Source organism: Blennius ocellaris (genome assembly GCF_963422515.1).
Source record: "Blennius ocellaris genome assembly, chromosome: 16".
In the NCBI taxonomy this organism is placed as follows: Eukaryota; Metazoa; Chordata; class Actinopteri; order Blenniiformes; family Blenniidae; genus Blennius; species Blennius ocellaris.
The window spans coordinates 11,915,661-11,934,788 of record NC_137665.1 but is presented as its reverse complement, the minus strand read 5'-3'; the positions used below and the strand labels follow the sequence as shown (position 1 = coordinate 11,934,788).

The following is a 19,128-nucleotide window of genomic DNA, read 5'->3' as shown; positions in this document are numbered from 1 at the left end:
CACATCATCCTCCTCCTCCTCCTCCTCCTCCTCCTCCTCTTCATCATCATCCTCTTCAATAGGAATGATATGAGTGCTGAAGCCCTCATCTGTGTCACTGATGGATACCAACCGCACAGACGGTTCTTGGAGACCACCTGCAGACACGAGCTGTTCTTCATCCTGGTCAAATGACAGGCTGCAAGGGCTGCCATCAATCAAGTAGCCAACTGACGGTGGCTCCTGTTCCTCAGCCATGATGTCTCCATGTTGTACTGCACAAAAATGGGGGGGGGGGGGATCCAAGATTTTAATGAGGCAATTAAACAGGCACCCAACCACATTCTTCATATGTTCATACCTTGTTGCCGTGGCGTTTCCTGCTGGCAGCCACTGGCAACATCCTCCGTAAAATCTTCTTCTTTAAACTCGGTCACAGTAATAAGGGCCGATAGTGTTGCAGACTACAAAAAAAAAGAAGAAAAAAACAGCTACAAACTCCTGATTTACTCATGTCGCTCACAAACATGCATTTGCGATTAATTGTTGCGTTTTCTTCAGTTTCCTCCCACAGTATGAAAACATGCATATGAAGTTAAATAAATATAAAGATAAAGATAAAGATAAATCTTTTTCATGACAAGGCACAACCCCTTAATTTTCTTTAACTTTATGCAGCACGTGTGAACACAGCTTTTGTTTTTTTAAATGTTGACTTTTGACTCCTGTGTGTTTTCCTCTCACCTTATCGGGGGGTCGCAGGTGGGAGTCGGTGTATCTCTCCACACTGTATGGGCCTCTGTCTTTCCACAGATTCATGCACCAATCGTTTCCAAAGACGGCCTCGATGGTGGGAGGCTGGGACTCTGGGAGAAAGCGAGAGGAACAGTAAACAGAATCAGCGGTGCAGGCGAGTGCTGGCGACTGGATGCGGTGATGCTCGGGTACCGCGGGCGTCTTCGTCTCGACAGCGGACCGTCTGCACGCCGACGCTGCGATAATTTTTACACAACTTGGGCTCGTCGCTTGTCGCGCTCGTCAGCTCGCACTCCAGACTGTTGACTTTCTCTTTCAGGGCAGAGTTGGCCAACAGGAGCCGGGACAGCTGCAGCTGCAGCTCGGTCGCGTCTGCGTCCACCAGTTTGCAGACCTGGACCAGGGTGGACCGCGCCATGGTCTCCATGATGGAGGAGAGCTGCGCGTGAAAAGAGACGCCATGGCTCGCCATGGCGCCACACAGGTCTTCTCTACCTGAAGGGAAGAGGATTAAAAAAGAATTGAGCCAGGGTGTGAGTCCTGGCAAAATGGAAACACCAGCTAATGAAGCTAATTGGAGCTAACGTTTGCCAGTCCAGCGGTACACAAATAAAGGGTGCACCGCGTGACGTATTTCCGGCGGATGCAGCCGGTCAGCTGCGCTGCATTACGAACGAGGCTTCCTGGTCTGCGACAGAAAGCAGAAACTGATGCTTTTCCTCTGATAAAGCGACATAAATGCAAGCCACTTTTTTGCCGCTGCAGTGTAGTGTATTTCACCAGACGGGACCCGGGACCGCGCAGCCGCCGACATGAACACGGAGAAAGACTTTTCCCCGCTGACGCCGAACATCGTCCGGGCTCTGAATGACAAGCTGTACGAGAAGAGGAAAGTCGCAGCGCTCGAGATCGAGAAGCTGGTGAGAGAATTCGTGGCTCAGAACAACTCCACTCAAATCAAACATGTGATCCAGATTCTGGCCTCGGAGTTCGCCCTGTCCCAGCACCCCCACAGCCGGAAGGGGGGCCTCATCGGACTGGCAGCCTGTTCCATCGCCCTGGGAAAGGACTCAGGTCTGTATCTGAAGGAGCTTATCGAGCCTGTGCTCACGTGCTTCAACGACTCAGACAGCCGTTTGCGCTATTATGCCTGCGAGGCGCTCTACAACATAGTGAAAGTGGCCAGGGGGGCTGTGCTGCCCCACTTCAATCTGCTTTTTGATGGACTGAGCAAACTCGCAGCAGATCCAGATCCCAATGTGAAAAGTGGATCAGAGCTCCTAGACAGACTACTGAAGGACATAGTCACGGAGAGCAACACCTTTGACCTAGTGGCGTTTGTTCCCCTTCTAAGAGAGAGGATCTACTCCAATAATCAGTACGCCAGGCAGTTCATAATTTCTTGGATCCATGTTCTGGAGTCCGTGCCAGACATCAACTTGTTAGACTATCTCCCCGAGATCCTGGATGGACTCTTTCAGATCTTGGGAGACAACAGCAAGGAGATCCGCAGGACGTGTGAAGTCGTGTTGGGGGAGTTTCTTAAGGAGATAAAGAAGACGCCCTCCAGTGTGAAATTTGCAGAGATGGCTAACATCCTAGTCATCCACTGCCAGGTTGCAGACGAGACCAAACTCACAAATGATTTGATCCAGCTGACCGCCATGACGTGGATGAGGGAGTTTATTCAGCTTGCAGGCAGAGTGGTGCTCCCCTACTCCTCTGGCATCCTGACCGCTGTGCTGCCCTGCCTGTCCTACGATGACAGAAAGAAAAACACCAAAGAAGCTGCCAGTGCTTGTAACCACAGTCTGATGAAACTCGTGACTCCGGAGGATGATGACGACGAGGATGAAGAAAAAAATGGCAGCTCCGAGTCACCGTCCAGGGAAGACGGACAGACCAAAACGGAAGTAGACAGCAATGATATGCTCAATGCGTCACAAGAATCTGTTGGTTTCAGTAATATCAGTTTCTTCACTCCTGCAAGTGCTGATAGGCCTCAGGTCATTCTGGACCTGGACGGCATTGTTCAGGTGTTGGACCGCCACCTCCACGACTCCTCCACTGGCATGATGACCCGCATAGCTGTGCTCAAATGGCTTTATCACCTGTATATCAAGACGCCACGCAAAATGTTTCGCCACACTGACAGTCTGTTTCCCATGCTGCTGAAAACGCTGTCTGATGAATCTGACGAGGTGATACTGAAAGACCTGGAGGTGTTGGCAGAGATCGCATCGTCCCCTGCAGGCCAAACGGACCAAGGCACGTCATGCGACAGCACCGATAACAAGCTGGAGCTCAAGGTACCGGAAGCGGCGAAGGCAGGACAGCAACCCAGCACCTGCTCTAAAGCGGTGGACTCGTCACCCTCCACCCCCAGTATGAATTCATACTTCTACAAGTTCATGATCAACCTGCTGAAGCGTTTCAGTATGGAAAGAAAGCTTCTGGAGAACAGGGGCGCTTTCATCATCCGGCAGCTGTGTCTGCTGCTTCACGCGGAGAACATTTTCCACTCCATGGCAGACATCTTGTTGAAGGAGGAGGATCTCAAGTTTGCCTCCACCATGGTTCAAACTCTGAACACCATCCTGCTCACGTCCGCCGAGCTCTTCCAGTTGCGCAACCAGCTAAAAGACCTGCACACCCAAGAGAGCTGTGCTTTGTTTTGCTGCCTGTATCGCTCCTGGTGCCACAACCCTGTGGCCACGGTGTCACTCTGTTTCCTCACACAGAATTACAAGCATGCCTATGACCTCATCCAGAAGTTCGGAAACCTTGAAGTGACTGTAGACTTTCTGATGGAGGTGGACAAGCTGGTACAGCTAATTGAAAGCCCCATTTTCACATATCTGCGTTTGCAGCTCCTCGACGTGGAAAACAACCCGTACCTGATAAAAGCCCTATATGGCCTGCTCATGTTGCTGCCTCAGAGCCAGGCCTTCCAGCTGCTGTCCAACCGCTTGAGCTGTGTACCCAACCCTGACCTCATGAGGACGGTGGACGAATCAAAGTACATGGACTCGAAGCAGCGATCGGCCTCCAAGCGAGCCTCTCACACTCAAATGGATTACGACGAGCTGCTTCAGCATTTTGACCGTGTGCAGAGCAAACACCTGGAGGTACGGCACCAGCGCGCTGGCCGCGCTTCAGATCACCCTGACAGGAAGCTGATGTGAAGTTACGGTGCCGTACTGACCTCCAGTCATTCAGGACAGTGAGAGGAAAGTGAAGGAAAAAGGTCCCGGACAGGAATTCTTGAATTGCTGTAGTGGGAAAATGTTATATGATGTTCTTAAAGCCAAAAAACTATAAAATGATGAAACACAGGTTTGTTTGACACTGTAAACATTGTGAAACTCGCCTGATATAGTCTTTGATTACGCCTCTTAATGATTAGAACGTTGATCTATAACGGACAGGAAATTAGGCATATTTAATATGCATCACATTCTCGCATGACGTGAAAGTCACCTAATTCTCTGTATATATGGACAAGGAACATAACATCTACTAACAAGCAATGTCTTTAATGTGATCGCATCCTGAGTGTCTGTCACATTGCGTCAGTAGAAGTTTTTTTTTTATTTTACAGCTGATTGAAATCTTCACGGTGTCTCATGTGAATCTCATTGCATTTCAGACTTAAATGGCGTACTTGTCATTTTATCTCCATGTAAGCCACTATATTTCAATGGTGTGTTCTCTTGACAAGCACTACTACAGCATGTTTTAAGAGTTGCCTTATTTTTGTGCCGGCCAGGAAAAATGATTTTAAATTATGGAAAGTTTGGATGGTTGACCTCTGGAATAAATATTGGGTAAATTAATGTTGTACATCTTTAGTAAGACTAATAAGTTTTATTTTAAACATCTCAAGGTTTTAATTCTGTTTTTCTCATACTTTAGCAACAGTGTTGTTTTCTTTGTTTTATACAGTGTCACATTTTCCTGTGCTCCCCCCCCCCCCCCCCCCCCAACGTTCGTATTATGTTTTGCACTTTGGTCATTCCAATGTGAAAATCAATAAAGTGGACCATGTGATTGAAAGCATTTCCCTTTTTTTTTTTTTAACACTTAAACACATTTGTTAGAAGTTCATGTGTGGGCATATTTAAGCTAAATTGATTACAGGACTGTTAATGCAAAGTATAAACTTGTAGTTGTAAACTTACTTTTTTATGCACTAGAAGTCTTAGTGAAATCTAAAACCAAATAAAGTCCCAAAAATGGTTACATAATTGATAATCACATTAAATTCTACAAGTTAAAAATGTTTTATTCGAGACTTAATGATTGTTCTTGAACGCTAAACATGTCCATGAACAGAAATCTCATAAAGTCCAAGTTGGATGCTATCTTAGCTTGAAATACAAACAATGGAAGTTAAACAAAAGATATGGCTTCTTTTAAATATACATGTGGCTCGTCATGTCACTCATCTACCAGGAGGAAGTGTTCACTTCAGTTTATTAGTCTGTTTCGAAACAGAAATGAAAACCTTGCTTTTATTGGTTGTGCTGGTCGTGAAACTAGAGGAGCCGGCTTTCTCCCTATCTTCCCTGCACCGGGACCTATATGGAGGCCCGGACACTCAAGATACAGTACATACTGTACAAGCACAGGGAGTATAGGTCTGGCTGCTCGGCTGAGCCTCATCAGTGCTGCTTGGAATTTCACAGATGGATAGTGAAATTGCATGTGTGGGCATGGATGAGTCCCGCTGCGCCGTGTGTGAAGAAATCTTCCAAACCCCAATGGTTCTCTGCTGCGTCGGTTGCGATCGGAGTTTTTGCAGCCGCTGTTTGGAGCAATTCTGGATTCAGCACGGCTGTAAAGAATGTCCCTTCTGCTTCGGAGACAGCGCCAGACTTCCTCGTAGATCATGTGAAGCACATGGTGAGAGACTGTATCTGCTTTGTGTGGCTGACCTGGAGCCAGTGTGTGCTATGTGCCGCAGATCTGACCTTCATATGAATCACATCATCTGTCCAATAAAAGAGGCGTTCAGGGATCGTAAGGTAAGCTGCTTTACCGCCATAGGATTGGATTTGCCTTTTACCCTTAATTTGCTTCTTTAACTTTGATCATGCGGATTTGTTTTTACAAGGTATCGATTGTAATCATCCGCATCTACGCTTCAGAGATAAAATGTTATTTCCTGCATTTTTACCCTCAGCCTGGCAATATAAACTCAGCTAGGAAGCGTTAGGAAATTGAAAGTATTTACAGGCACCACTTTTCCTGTCTATAAACTGTGAAGATATCACGCAGAATTGTGCTGCCTTGTCAAATAAACAAAAGCTCTCAGGTTGATGTACATCTCCCATTTCCAATTTGAAAAAACTCTGCATGATCATGTTAAAAAAGAATAGGAAAAAATTTATAAAAAAAAACACTAATTGATTATGGCTGCAAATGCTTAAACTATACCATGATGTTCAGATTTTAAAGAATATTTGCTGATAGTCCAGTGGAGGCACTCACTGTCTTCACGAAAGTGGTTGCATTTATTTGTGTTCGGAGGAGGGGGTGTGGTCTCTTGACTCGTGGCTATTACTGGCAATGGCTGTGAACTGAACTGCCCCAGAACTGACAGACGCATATCAACACTTCATTTTGGCATGTCAGCAGAGCAAATGCTTATTAGGACAGGGATTGCTTAAATGAATGAATTACAAGGGATCCTCACACGTAACGCTTCCGGTGTCAAAATACTTTCATTTTGCTGTTAATTTAAAATTCTTGCTAAGTTTCTAAGGGTTTCTCATGGTTTGCAGTGAAATAGCTGTTTTTCTCCCATAGTAATTTTTCTAAACATTTTCAATAGTTTGAGATTTTTTAAAACATTATACATGCTCAGTAATGGGAAATCTGACATCTCTTGAAAGACAGACTTATATTTCAAGTACGTAACATGCATGGTAAGAGGCTTTCACGGAATCATTTGGTGCACCACAGACCCGAATGTTTCCTGACGGCTGGCTCATGTTTCTTATGCCTTCTCCTGATCTATTTTGGTTCGGCGGTATTCTAATAAACAACAAAATACTGAATTACAGCGTAAACAATATCATCTTACTGCTAAATACCTTCGAACTTATCACATTAACCTTCAATTTGGCGACACTAATGTGTAAAGAGTGTTTAACCATTTTCCCTTTGTTTTAAATCAAATATATTGAACGTAACAGTTTTTTTCTTTTATAGCTGATTGACAAAATAAATTTGCCGTTCAACGTCTTTCCGGTGGTCTATTTATAACTTGAACCCTAGTCTTATTTTGGACATTGTTTTAGGTCATTTCAATACGCTGTCACTCTTTATTTTCACAGACTACTCAGACAAGAAAGAATGCTCATTACATAGCTGTAATTATACAGCCATCCAGCGTGCAAAGACCCTATCACCACCTCCTGACTTAAGCCTTCTTTGGGGTTGTGTGATCTGATCTGCACAGAGATAATATCTTGAATGGAGAGTAAAATTGGCTTAATTCAGAGGGGGAGTGTTTATTTGAGAATGTGCATGCTCAACACAACACAACATTAAGAGGGACATGCCGCTGGGACCTGAGGTCTTAGCACTTATTCCTGAGGTCAAGATGAGGTAGCGTTCCAGGGATGTGGGAGGGGCTTCGGGTTCCTGCCTTATCATCAAAGCTCTGAGCAGAAGAATGGCCACCACATGAGCACATTATGAAATGACCTTTCCTGTCCAATCTGTGGACATATAGTCGGTCAGCCTGCGGGGCTGAATTGCAGACATACATTCTGTAAAGCCTGTTTGAAAGACAGCTGGGATTCACAGGGCAGCAAGGATTCACACTGCCGTCCTCTGTGCTGGCGCTGCTCCTCCATGGATCAAATAGTGGTCAGTGCGGTGCTGGAGAAGACCTGTGAATCCTTCAAGGACAACAGGAGCAAAAATGATCAAGAGGCTTGTCAAGAACATGGAGAAAAGCTCTCGCTCTTCTGTTTGGAAGACTTAGAGCCAATATGTGGTGCGTGCAGACAAGCTGCTGCACACAGAGGGCACAAGCTCTATCCCATTGGGGAAGGAGCACATGATTGTAAGGTAGGCATGTTGATGAGGGTCACAGGACTGGTCAAACCACGGCTTTATATTAGCAGCACATTTTAAGTACTAATATTGTATGAGAGTTATTGCATTACCCAAAATAACTTTGTTTTCATCTGGTGTTTGTAAGCTATGGTAAATAATGATGAAATGTCCAGAGTCACTTGTGTTTGAATGGTCCTTATATGAATGTTTGAATATATGAAGCAACAGGTTAACATAAGTGATGGCAGACAAAAATCTAAAGTAATTTAACAAAACTGCACATATATATTTGCCTATCTATGTCAGTTCCCATTGACTCTCACTCTCAAATGTGACCTTGTACCTGGACATTTTCATTATTTCTTGCATTTCATTATTTTTTATTATTATTATTATTCTGCTTTTGAATTTCTCTAAGTCTGATATGCTGACACAATATGTGAGAAGTTTTTCTTTTTGGCAGAGTTCCTTAACAATCTAATAATAGAGTTATATATTTGGTCGGCTGTTGCTATTGGGGTCCAGAAAGGACTGAAACTTGACTCCCACCAGATTTCTATGACGCCACATTCATTCTACTCCAAGTCTCTGCTTTCTCTCGATGGCCAGAAAATCACGAGTACTAATGTAAAACGAATCTTGCGGTTGAAAAATTGTTTCCATGTGTGGAAGCTGTGAGATTTCCATTTTGCTCTTACACGTTTGCCTTTATAGTTTGCAGCCACTGTATTGTACAGCATTGCATTAACATGGAATGCTTCAATGGGAGGGTATGTAGCAGCTGAAAGCCTCACATTGTGCTGACAGCTTGGCCACCTGCCAGCCTGACCTTGTTTTTAAGAGCCAATGCCCTTTCACTGTCTTTTTTAGGAGGAACTAAAGAGTGCACTCTTGCCTTTGAAAGATAAGTTGCAGGTGTACAAGAAAGCCAAGCTGGCCTGTGAGGAAATGGCTGAACATGTCAAGGTACCGTGAGAGCTGCCAGTGACAAATGTTACTTTGAGCATATGACGGTACGGTGACGGCGATTACCCATGAATCCTGTCTATTTACAGAACCAAGCTGAGCACACTGAAAGACAGATCAAAGAGGAATTTGAAGCCCTTCACTATTTCCTGAAAGTGCAGGAGGCTGCCAGACTTGCCGCGCTGAAGGCCGAGGAGGATCAGAAGAATTTGAAGATTTCACAAAACATTGAGGAAGTGAGCAAGGAAATGGCATCTCTTTCCAACACCATCAGACTGGTGGAACAGGAGATGACCATTCCGGATATCCCATTTCTTAAGGTACAAAAATCTGTTTGAGCAAGATGAGCCAGTTTAAGGAGATATTCTGCATATCTGAATGCCAGTCAAATAATGAAATGTGCTTTCTTCAATTTTGTGTTTTAGAATTACAAAGAGACGATCAGAAGGTAAGTATTACCATTATTTTCTATAGTCGCCATTCAGATATTACTTTTCTAGACTTGCTTCATCAATATCAGAAGCATGCATGTATTTGAAACACAGAACAAAGACAGAACTCTATGAAGACGTCACCAGATCATCACATGGTTAGCAGAGAACCACACACACACACACACACACACACACACACACACACACACACACACACACACACACACACACACACACACACACACACACACACACACACACACACACACACACACACACACACACACACACACACACACACACGCGCGGAATCACAATCAAGGCACTAATTATCTGAGCAGGCATATTTGGATTGTGGGAGGAAGTTGAAGGGTAAAATCCCACACAGAGAGCATGCTGTGTTCAGAGCATGTTATTTTCCAGGCATTTTTAATCTACTAACGGCCGAAGCATTTTTTTTTTTTTTTCAGGACCTGGCGAAAGTCACTCGATCCGGAAATGATTTCTGATGCTCTGATCAATGTGGCCACGCACCTGGGCTCTCTCAAGTACAAAGTGTGGGAGAAAATGAAGAGTGCAGTTAAATACAGTGAGTTTCTCCCAACAGTTTGTCATCATTTTCTCTATTCTTTTCCTCTTAAACTAAACTTTGCTTTTCCTTCAAGACCCGGTGATTCTTGATCCCAACACAGCAGCAAGCTGCTTCATCATCTCTGAGGATTTAACAACTGTGCAAAACTCTACTCAAATCTTCAAGCTGCCCAACAACGCGGAGCGATTTGACGTCAGTGCCGAGATGCTGGCCGCCGAGAGTTTTTCCTCTGGACGCCACAGCTGGGACGTGGAGGTGAATGAGAACAACTACTGGGTGGTGGGAGTCGCCAGCCAGGCTATTAACAGGAAAGGGAAACACGTGCTGACACCAGCGGAGGGATTCTGGACTATAAGGTTTCGCAATGGAGAACACAAAGCGTGCACGGCGCCATGGGAGCCGCTCAACATGACGAGAAAACCGGAAATTATAAGAGTGGTTTTAGACATGGATCGAGGCAAGGTGACTTTTTACGATCCTCGAGAGAGAAAACCGCTCTACGGTTTCACAGAAATGATAGCACCCGCCGTCTTTCCCTACTTCTGTACGGCTTGCAAAGAGCATCCACTGAAGGTTCTGCCTGCGAAAATAATTGTGTCAACGGACGTTTAAGACAACTTGAGATCTCACTTCGCCGTCGTTTGTATACAAAAGAGAAAAATGAAACCTCTAAAGTTTTCAGGGGGGGGTTTTTGTGCACAAGATGAAAAAGCTTATTGTGACGGTTAAATAGTCACATCTGCAGGTTTTAAAATAGATGACGTGAAACAAGTTTAAAATATTTAATTTGAGTTACAACAAAGGAAATGTCACCTGTGAGATCAGCGATTGTAAATATCTTCACAATCTTTACATCTATATATATATTAATACACATACAGGATGTGTTACGTAGAATGACAGTCGTTGTGTAACTCGGCTTTGCATGACAGAATCACCACTTTGATTTCCACATGTGAGCTGCTTGTTGAACGGAGCTTTGAAAAAAAACAAAAAAAACATTAAAAGGATCCGGAACTTCATAAAAGGCACATACAGTAAATTTGTTCATGTTTTTGCAAAACCCGTGAGTGTTTTTCGGAGGTTCAAACCTGAAATGTGAGATTAGTCATCTATTGCATTTAGACATGGACTATTCTACAGTTAGTGTTTAAACTAGTCGCCATTTATACTGCGTGCTGAAGTGTGGTTTCTGAGCCGCTTAAAAAAAAAAAAAAAAAGACTCTTGCAGCATATTTTATAAATGAGTACATGCCCAGTAACAAAGTCTGACTTCACACTACCCTTTCAATCATGATCGTTAATGTAACATGTAACTTGGCTGAGTGAGATATCCACTCATTGTGCAGTGATGCTCAAAGGCTTCATGAGGTGTTGGTTTAATATTCAAAAAGGAGCTATTAAAATGCCCTCACATAGTATTAAAAACTTCATCTGTAACAGTACTGTCTATATAAGTAGTTTTTTTTTTCCCCCCTCAACCCTTTTTATTTTTTTCCTGAATAGTTAGAATCCAGCCACCACTGCCACATTCACACGGTACTCTTTCCTTCAACAACACCTGTTACACCGAGGCACCCAGATTACCCTAAGATAGCCACCATGTCATAGAGAGATTCTGCCCTCCACGATAGCATTGTACAGCTCTTCATCCACGGCGTCATAACATGCGGCTCTCGTATTCAAAAAGAGGATCTGGTCAGTTGTGAGCCGTGGGTCGAATCCTTCCCTCTGCAGTCTGGTTTTCTGGATTTTGAATGTGCCTACACGAGAATGTCGAGATACACAAAAAGCGGATTAGAATTTGCTGAGGAGACGCCCGCCTTCCCCCCAAAAAAATCAATCGAGCAACAATGCCACAGTTTACCGGTGGTGTCTACGTGTGGGGAGAGTCGCAGGAAAACCGGCCGGGCATATGATGGCAGAGCTCGCTGTATATTCTGCATGAAACTGCTGCAGTCGAAACTTCCTGCAGGGTCTGCAATGGCAGCCATGCCAGCTTTACCTTCCACACCTGGTGGGAAATATGAAGAGGGATGTTTAGTCGAGTCCAGCCAAAACAACGTGCAAAAAAAAAAAAAAGGTTATGGGCTCCATCTGATGCTTAAAAGGTAAAATATGGAAGATGAGTTTATCGTGAATAAATAATAAGTCGAATGAATTATTCCAGAAGTCACACGGTCATTCCCAGGACAAGTTTGAAGTGTTCTAATTTGCGCCAACTCTTTCAGTCTTGTAATACAAGTAGTCAACTGAAGATGTGGAGCATCTGGAGGGATATTTCAAACTATAGTTGAAGCTATTGGTGACTACAGAGTGATGTAGTTTTTTTTTTGTAGTAAACAAGTATGTATTATTTATATGAACCCTGGACAGAACTACCAACCGAAAAGAAGAGACAGAGAGCCCAAACCTAGAAAGTCTGACGAACGACTCAAACAAAAAACAATATGCGGTCACAATCACCTGGCACTACCACACCGTACACGGCCACGTCAGTCTGGGCCAGGAGATTGCTGAGGATGCCCTCCACTTCAGTGGTGGAAACGTTTTCTCCTCGCCAACGGAACGTGTCCCCGCTGCGGTCCCGGAAGTACATATAGCCCAAATCATCCATCACCAGCACGTCGCCTGAGGAGGAGGAGAAGAAACCAAAGGCGTTTAATGATTTTACTTACGAAAGATGATTCATTAAGAATGCTGATGTTCGGGTCAAATTTTTCTGATCTTTAAAAGGTGTGTTAACTAATTCTTGACATAGATTCAGAAAAAAAAAAAAAAGGGTAACCTGATATATATGCAGTGTCATTTTTCCTGAAGACGTTGTTAGCTATTTTCTTCCTTGTAGCATCCTGGTTAGCATAGCCATCGAAACGACGCAATGGGTCCTGCTGGTTGATGCGACCTACAAGAAGCCCCGGCTCTCCTGAAAACAGGGAAGAGTCGAACAACATGCTTTTAGAAGATCAAAGTGGTCAATAGTGCTTAAGAAACGTAGTCATTATAATAGTGCTTAAATAAGCCAAAGAAACGCAATTATTGCAGCGCATATATTTGTTACCAGGGCGGCAGGGCACACAAAGGCCCCGGCTGTCCCGGACGAGTTCCATGGTTTCCTCGTCGACCCTCACCAGACGGATGGGATACACGTAGGGCAGAATGCGACTGTTGAACCCGCAGGCTCCCACCTGGCAGGAACAGAACGAGCTGCACTCTGATCTGATTCGTGTTGTTTTAATGAAAGGCAGGAGAAGCACAGTCACTACCGACCTTGCCGTCCATGTTGGCAATGCTGCAGTTGCACTCGGTCGCGCCGTAGAACTCGCCGATCTGTGCCACCCCAAAACGCTCCGTGAAGGCCTCCCACACGCTGGGACGCAGTCCGTTCCCCACGGCCAGTCGAACTTTGTGGCCTTTCTCAGATGGTCGGACCGGCTGCGACAGGAGGTAGCGGCAAATTTCCCCAATGTACTGCACCACCTCGAAAAAAGAAAGGCACACATTTGGTTTTTAATAGTCTTCGATCTCGTCAAAATAAACACGTTGGAATATTTTCCAGGCGCAAGTTCTTACAGTGCAGTTGTACTTAATGCAATCTTCCCAGAAGCGGCTGGCAGAGAATTTCTTCTTCACGACCACAGTGAGCCCATGGATCAGACACTGACCGACTCCAATAATATTGCCTGAGAAAGAGAAGGTTCGCCCGAAGGATAAGCAAGTAAGCAAACATGATTGATGAAAGCTTTGGGTGTACATCACATACCTGCTGAATGATACAGAGGCAAGCAGTCATACACAATGTCATCAGGGCGCATGCGGAAGGCAAAATGTCCAAATGCAGCAATTCTGTAGTAGCTGTCGATCGACAAGGGATGAAATGCTCAATTATTCATCATTTGCTTGAGAGTAATTGCGTGAACTCAAATGGGCGTTGTTGTTTGTGGGCGATTGGTGAAGAACACATACCGACTGTGGACTACAATGGCAGCCTTGGGCAGTCCTGTGGTCCCGGAGGTGTAGATATAAAAAAGGCGGTCTGGTGAAAAGAAAGCAATAGATCATTACAAATGCAAAAATGTCATTCATGATGCACATATGCCTTCAAAGCTATTCGTGGACTTTTGTTTTTAGTACAAGACCAAACTGGAACATTCCGGTCATCCAACCTCATGTTTATCTCAAAAAAACACACCAGCCACAGTTGGTCATGTGAATTATCTCAAACTTCCACTTTTATTAGCCACTTACAGCTTATGATGGAGACTTTATTAAGGACTTTGTCAATCCGGACACAAAAAAACTTCAACTAGTTATTCATATCTACTCCGGTCTGCTGCCAAGACAAACAAATATAACTTGAAACAGTTCAAATATTCTCCTTATCTGATTGGGACAAAAGTTTACTGGAATTCACAATATTACTACAAATCAATAAAGCAAACATATAGAATAAGTGAGAACTATTGAACAGTGGCCTTGGAAAAACAATTACTCAGAGTGAGAGAATTAAAGGAGAGGCAACACACCCACCATTCATGCCTTTAGGAGGGTCACAAGGCGAAGGGGCGTGTCTTGGTGCAGCGGCCAGAATGGGGTCAAGAGGCTGAGCGCCCAGACCGGCCAGATGTTCTGCTCCGAGGTCTCCTGTAGAGAACCGCACCATGGACTGGCCGAGGTTGGAACTGACCTCCAACATGGCTGATATTCAGAAGGAGAGGGGGAGGTGAGGTGAGAAAATCCGGATGTCTGACAAAACTCCCCCAATTTCCAAAGAATCACTTGCACATATAATGTTGTGCAAACGTTGCTGCAACAGTAAAAGGCTTCCAAAAGTGATTTTATAAGTTGGGTCTAATGTGACTGAAACATTGTCCTATTAACACAAGATAAAGAGTTTGTCTTTTACATAGAATGAATTGGAATGGTAAACTTGGGTGTATTGTTTGATGTCATGTATAAAATGATGATACTACATAACTTTTTTCAAAATCAGCTGCTCCTTACCGTCAGCGAGCTCCGCTCCAAACACGATCGCCCGTGACCCCGACACCCCGATGCAGTGCAGAAGAGGATCGCAGCGGAGGCTGAAGTTGATGAGTGCAGCTTCCACGCCAACCTTGGCCAAACCCAGCCAGAGTGCCACCTGTAACGGCCGACTTTCCATGAAGAGAGCCACCACGTCACCAGACGCCCAGCCCTGACTCCTTGCCCAGTGCGCCACCGCATTCGAGAGCTGGTCCAGCTGGGTGAAGGTCCACGTTTCCCCCGTGGCTTCATAGATCAGCGCCGGTTTATTCGGGTGGAGTTTGACGGTCTGGGCGAAAATGGATGGTATGTTGCTTCCGGCGCGCACGTAACGCCACAGAGCCATCTTCACTCTCAGCAGCACATACAGGCCACTGGCGGGGAGGAACGACAGCAGACGTGAGCAGTGCAGGGGAGGCCGAGCATCACTGAGTCATTTGCACACACCCAGCTTACTTGAGGTCTCTCTTGGCAGTGCGAGCTGCTATGTAGAAGTACTTCCAGCTTCTCGTGCCCAAATACACACCGAGGCCTGCAACCAGACTCCAGGACCAGGACACCCCAACGAGGCGCAACAGTCCCATGGACCCCAGAGAGGCTGAGACACTCGCCGCATTGTGCATTCTTGTCACGGAGTAGAAAGACACAGATGGGCTTTTTACAAAAGAGTTGGGCTCGGGCTTTCGCCTGCATGGCTTCGACCTCACAAGGCTGAAGTCCTGCAGTACAGCCTGGTACACCCAAGTACACGTTGATAACTTTTTTGTTTAAAAAAAAAAAAGAAAAAGTGGTGAGGAACAATTACATAAAACAAAACAAAAAGATCAATTGACAGTACAATCATCAGAGAGGAATGCAGTCACAGTTAAACAGTAACCAAACCGGTCCCCTAAAGTCAAATATGAAGTGCTGACTGCTGGGAACTTTTCATTACAACTTACCTACGAGTCCCTGAAGCGCCGTAACCTTTCACCCGATAACCCCACCGCTCGGCTCAACTTGACACGAAGTTTCTTTCGCGGAATCTATCAATATCAAACTTTTCCCCCGCCCGCCTACAGAGATACAATATCACGGTTTTTTTTTTTTTTTTTTTTGGTTTCAACGGAAAGTAGTAGTTTTAGAAGTGTTGCCGCAGTTTCACTAACCCGTCCTGCGTGGTTGTAGTTATCACTTTACGCACAAACTTATATATTTAACAAAAATATTAGACGTACTTTAGCGCGTCCTGGAGGCTGGCGTCTACAGAGGAGCGTTCACAGCGTGTGTCCGAGCGGCATGTGCAAGATATCTGATAGCGAAATAGGAATGGGAGCAAAGCAATGCAGGCTGAATCGATCTACTTTCTGTACTCCATATTGAATACAGTCAAGAGAGCGAAGCACCGCCCACCACGGGTGTGAACCCGCTCATCTATTGGTTGATCCGGGGAGTCTGTCAAGTCGTTCTCAATTGTGATTGGATAAAATGATCCCCGCCTACGTCACCAACCATCAGATTTGCAGGTGCTTGTTGTTGAAAACAGAGTCGGCACAGACTGTCAACTAAATGCAGCGTAGTTCAGTCTATTTCACTGTCCTCCCAGGCTTTAAAATAGTTGAATATAAATCGCAAAGAAGTCTTAAAAAGATGAATTTGATGAGAAAAAAAACCCCCAACACAACAAATACTTTATTTAAATATTAAGGGAGAAAATGCAAAAGAAAAATGTCAATGCAGACTGAAGGTCTGTCTGTGTGCATCTGCACTGGAGACACTTCTTGCCACTTTGAGTCTGTGAGGATTAAGACCACAGCAAACTCGGGAAAGCACTGTCCTCCTGAGAAGGATGTAAACCCAAGGGTCCAAGATCTGATTCCAGGAGGCCATACGCAAAGCCAGAAGAATAAATCCATCTTCCAATTGAGCTGATGCTTTGTGGCTTTGGTTGATCTGCATCAAAAATATGTGGATCTATAAATGTAAGAGAAACATTATCACACAGGATATACAATGATACTTTATCTTCAAGTAATTTACCATCATAATCCAGTGTGCCTGAAATACATTAGATCACTCAAAATAGCACTGGAAACTAAATCTTATGACTAAAACAGAAATACTCACGAGAAAGGGGCTCCAGCAGACACAAGAAACCACGGTGATAGCTGCCAGTTGCATCATCATCTCCACATCCAGGGAACATAACACAGAGGAAGAAGAGGCAGATGAAGCACGCCGAGCACACTGAGCAGCAGCACCTTTTGGATCAACATTATGCAACTTTATCCTGGGGTGCAGTAATGCCAACCCACTTAGGATGTTGCACATGAGGGAAAGAACGAGTGCAGCGAGGCCCAGACTTGAGAACACCAGAGCCAGGTTGGTGTCAGCTGCAGATTGTGGATCATGGAGAGGCAAAAAGCACCACGTGCCCGGAGACTGGGTAGTATAAGTTCCCACCTTAAAGAAAGGGAGGATCGCTAACACAAGCGCAAGAGAGACCACAAATAACACGATGTGCCTCATATGAGCCATTGTCACCATGGAGACATGGAAAAAGGGCTTGGTGATAGCGACACAGCGCTCCACTGCCATGGCACAACCCAACAACAAGGAACACAAACCAAAAAACACCATGCACGCGCCAAAAATGTGGCAGAATTGCTTGTTGGGCTTCACTGTCTGTATTTCATATCTCCTGATAATGTGCAGGTACAATGCGAATGCACCTGGAATCGCATGACCTCCGAGGTCGGCCAAAAGCAAAGCCACTGTCAGTAGTAGAAATGGTGTTTTGGATTGGCGTTGAAATCTGGCAGCAGACTTGGCCAATATATAAAGACCGGTGAGGTTGGAGACCGTTCCAAATATCATGGTGAAGCAGGATATTACTAAACCTGCAGATTGAGTAGGTGGGAAAGTGCTGTTATTAAGCCATCCACTTTGTTGAGAGGAGTTGATCTTCACATTCTGGTGGAGGATTGACGGTGTGGAGGAGGTAGGAAAGGAAGTCAAGAGCAGTGACATTGTCTTCATCTTCATTCTAGAGAAAAATGACAACGTTTAAGTAGTACATATTCACTGAGTCATCACTTCGAGCTAATGTTTTTTTATGTCAGCGTATTCTGTCATCTGAAAGGTTTTTCAACTAAATTATAGACTAAAAGACTGTTGAGAAATCTTGACAAAATCATTACTAATGAATGCCATAATACATGCTTCTCTGGGCACCTCAAAGGCTGATTACAACAAGTGGTCTGTCAGTGACACTAGGGATTTAGACTCTAATTAGAGGACCCACTACCGCCTGGGCGATAATGAAGAGGAGTGGATGAAGCCTTGTTAAAGTATTTTCTGTAAGTGTTTTTAGTATCTGCCTGTTTTGCAACCACAAGCAATCAGAAGGGCTTACTTGGAATGTGTGACCGCATGCTTCCTCCTGAATGTCACTACACGAGTAGATCAGGAAAATACAGATCTTAGCAAGAAGCTGACATGACAAGACTGTCAATATAGAGAACTTTTTGGTGTAATGTTGTGCTCCTTTACAATTAGCTCTGAGATTAAACAGATATTCCCTGTCCTCAAAATGCATTTCTTAACAAGCTGTTTGTTTTCCACCATTTGAGATATTTCTCTCGCCAAAGACCCATTTATTGCTGATAATCTCTGGAAGCTGTCCAATTTATTTCCACAACTCTATTGGCTACAATTCACTTCCACTTTCTAATAGATTTTTTGCTTCAGCAGAACTGTTTCCCAACTTAATGCTTAAATGACTTTTCACAGGTGAGATAACAAGACCTAAAATGGTAGAAATGCTTCACGTAGTCAACATTAAGATGATTTCTAGTATTTAACGTATTAGAGTATGTCAAAACCTTGGCTCACTTTCACATGTTTTAACTTAAAACCAAATTTGGGAGGTTAAACCCAGTTATTGTTTCACACACAAAAAAAGAAGAAAGAAAACAGAGCAATGTTTCCAGTGTGGCTCCTGATGTGTCTTCATGAAAATTTAAACGGCTGGGTGCGTCACTTTGCTCCATCAATTTCTCCCTAACCTGATTCATAATGCAACAAATGCCAATCGTGCAACTGATAACAGATTGCAATAATTTCACCCAGTATGCCATTAATGTCAACCTTTTCACAGGAGCGATGTGCACAAGCATTAGTCATCAGATCTGGAAGAAAAAGAAAACATCTGAGTGGAGTCTTTCAATTGGAAAAAGTCACCTGACAGGAAGTGATCTTGCAAGGAAGTTAAAAGGTTGATTTGGTTAGTTCTCAATTTTTGATGTAGGAGTAAGGAAAGCCAAT

At 44.4% G+C, this 19,128-nt stretch overlaps 5 protein-coding genes across 7 annotated transcripts; 2 read left to right on the top strand and 3 right to left on the bottom strand.

Moving 5' to 3' along the window:
* Positions 1–4: 4 nt before the first annotated feature.
* Positions 5–1,352, bottom strand: LOC308141745 (uncharacterized protein; the record flags this gene model as incomplete). Its single annotated transcript, XM_080511958.1, has 5 exons — positions 928–1,352; positions 724–845; positions 341–443; positions 78–254; positions 5–36 (listed from the first exon to the last, which is right to left on the bottom strand). Exons 1-5 carry the CDS (start codon positions 1,205–1,207, stop codon positions 5–7), a joined length of 714 nt encoding a protein of 237 aa, XP_080368084.1. The 5' UTR covers positions 1,208–1,352.
* An 85-nt stretch (positions 1,353–1,437) lies between these two features.
* vac14 (vac14 homolog) lies at positions 1,438–4,648 on the top strand. The gene has a single exon (XM_080512235.1). The coding sequence runs from the start codon at positions 1,548–1,550 to the stop codon at positions 3,918–3,920; it is 2,373 nt and encodes a 790-aa protein (XP_080368361.1). The 5' UTR covers positions 1,438–1,547; the 3' UTR covers positions 3,921–4,648.
* A 2,717-nt stretch (positions 4,649–7,365) lies between these two features.
* On the top strand, positions 7,366–11,292 carry trim35-13 (tripartite motif containing 35-13). Its single transcript, XM_080512180.1, has 6 exons — positions 7,366–7,818; positions 8,677–8,772; positions 8,862–9,092; positions 9,198–9,220; positions 9,677–9,795; positions 9,872–11,292. The coding sequence occupies exons 1-6, from the start codon at positions 7,600–7,602 to the stop codon at positions 10,408–10,410; spliced, it is 1,227 nt and encodes a 408-aa protein (XP_080368306.1). The 5' UTR covers positions 7,366–7,599; the 3' UTR covers positions 10,411–11,292.
* A 93-nt stretch (positions 11,293–11,385) lies between these two features.
* Positions 11,386–16,160, bottom strand: slc27a1a (solute carrier family 27 member 1a). Of its 3 annotated transcripts, XM_080512178.1 has the most exons (14): positions 16,041–16,117; positions 15,765–15,878; positions 15,280–15,447; positions 14,803–15,197; positions 14,329–14,496; positions 13,765–13,834; positions 13,562–13,653; positions 13,372–13,481; positions 13,069–13,278; positions 12,860–12,986; positions 12,587–12,724; positions 12,265–12,429; positions 11,666–11,812; positions 11,386–11,561 (listed from the first exon to the last, which is right to left on the bottom strand). In XM_080512178.1, exons 3-14 carry the CDS (start codon positions 15,444–15,446, stop codon positions 11,404–11,406), a joined length of 1,947 nt encoding a protein of 648 aa, XP_080368304.1. In that variant the 5' UTR covers position 15,447; positions 15,765–15,878; positions 16,041–16,117; the 3' UTR covers positions 11,386–11,403. The 3 variants fall into 3 exon arrangements, with proteins under 3 accessions (XP_080368304.1, XP_080368305.1, XP_080368303.1); XM_080512179.1 differs by lacking the exon at positions 15,765–15,878 and having other exon boundaries at positions 16,041–16,160; XM_080512177.1 differs by having other exon boundaries at positions 15,765–16,157.
* On the bottom strand, positions 16,080–17,832 carry ptger1c (prostaglandin E receptor 1c (subtype EP1); the record flags this gene model as incomplete). The annotated part of the gene is made up of 3 exons (XM_080511957.1): positions 16,080–16,114; positions 16,614–16,776; positions 16,930–17,832. 3 exons carry the CDS (start codon positions 17,830–17,832, stop codon positions 16,080–16,082), a joined length of 1,101 nt encoding a protein of 366 aa, XP_080368083.1.
* Between the last annotated feature and the right edge of the window lie 1,296 nt (positions 17,833–19,128).

Excerpts from the sequence above, each read along its gene's own strand:
- vac14 (XM_080512235.1), top strand. The coding sequence starts at position 1,548 with ATGAACACGGAGAAAGACTTTTCCCCGCTGACGCCGAACATCGTCCGG.
- trim35-13 (XM_080512180.1), top strand. The coding sequence starts at position 7,600 with ATGGATCAAATAGTGGTCAGTGCGGTGCTGGAGAAGACCTGTGAATCC. Across the intron at positions 7,819-8,676 it reads AAGGAGCACATGATTGTAAG|GAGGAACTAAAGAGTGCACT; the intron begins GTAGGCATGTTG and ends TGTCTTTTTTAG. Across the intron at positions 8,773-8,861 it reads AAATGGCTGAACATGTCAAG|AACCAAGCTGAGCACACTGA; the intron begins GTACCGTGAGAG and ends GTCTATTTACAG.
- slc27a1a (XM_080512179.1), bottom strand. The coding sequence starts at position 15,446 with ATGCACAATGCGGCGAGTGTCTCAGCCTCTCTGGGGTCCATGGGACTG. Across the intron at positions 13,482-13,561 it reads GCCTCTGTATCATTCAGCAG|GCAATATTATTGGAGTCGGT; the intron begins GTATGTGATGTA and ends TCTCTTTCTCAG. Across the intron at positions 11,562-11,665 it reads CCCACACGTAGACACCACCG|GCACATTCAAAATCCAGAAA; the intron begins GTAAACTGTGGC and ends ATTCTCGTGTAG.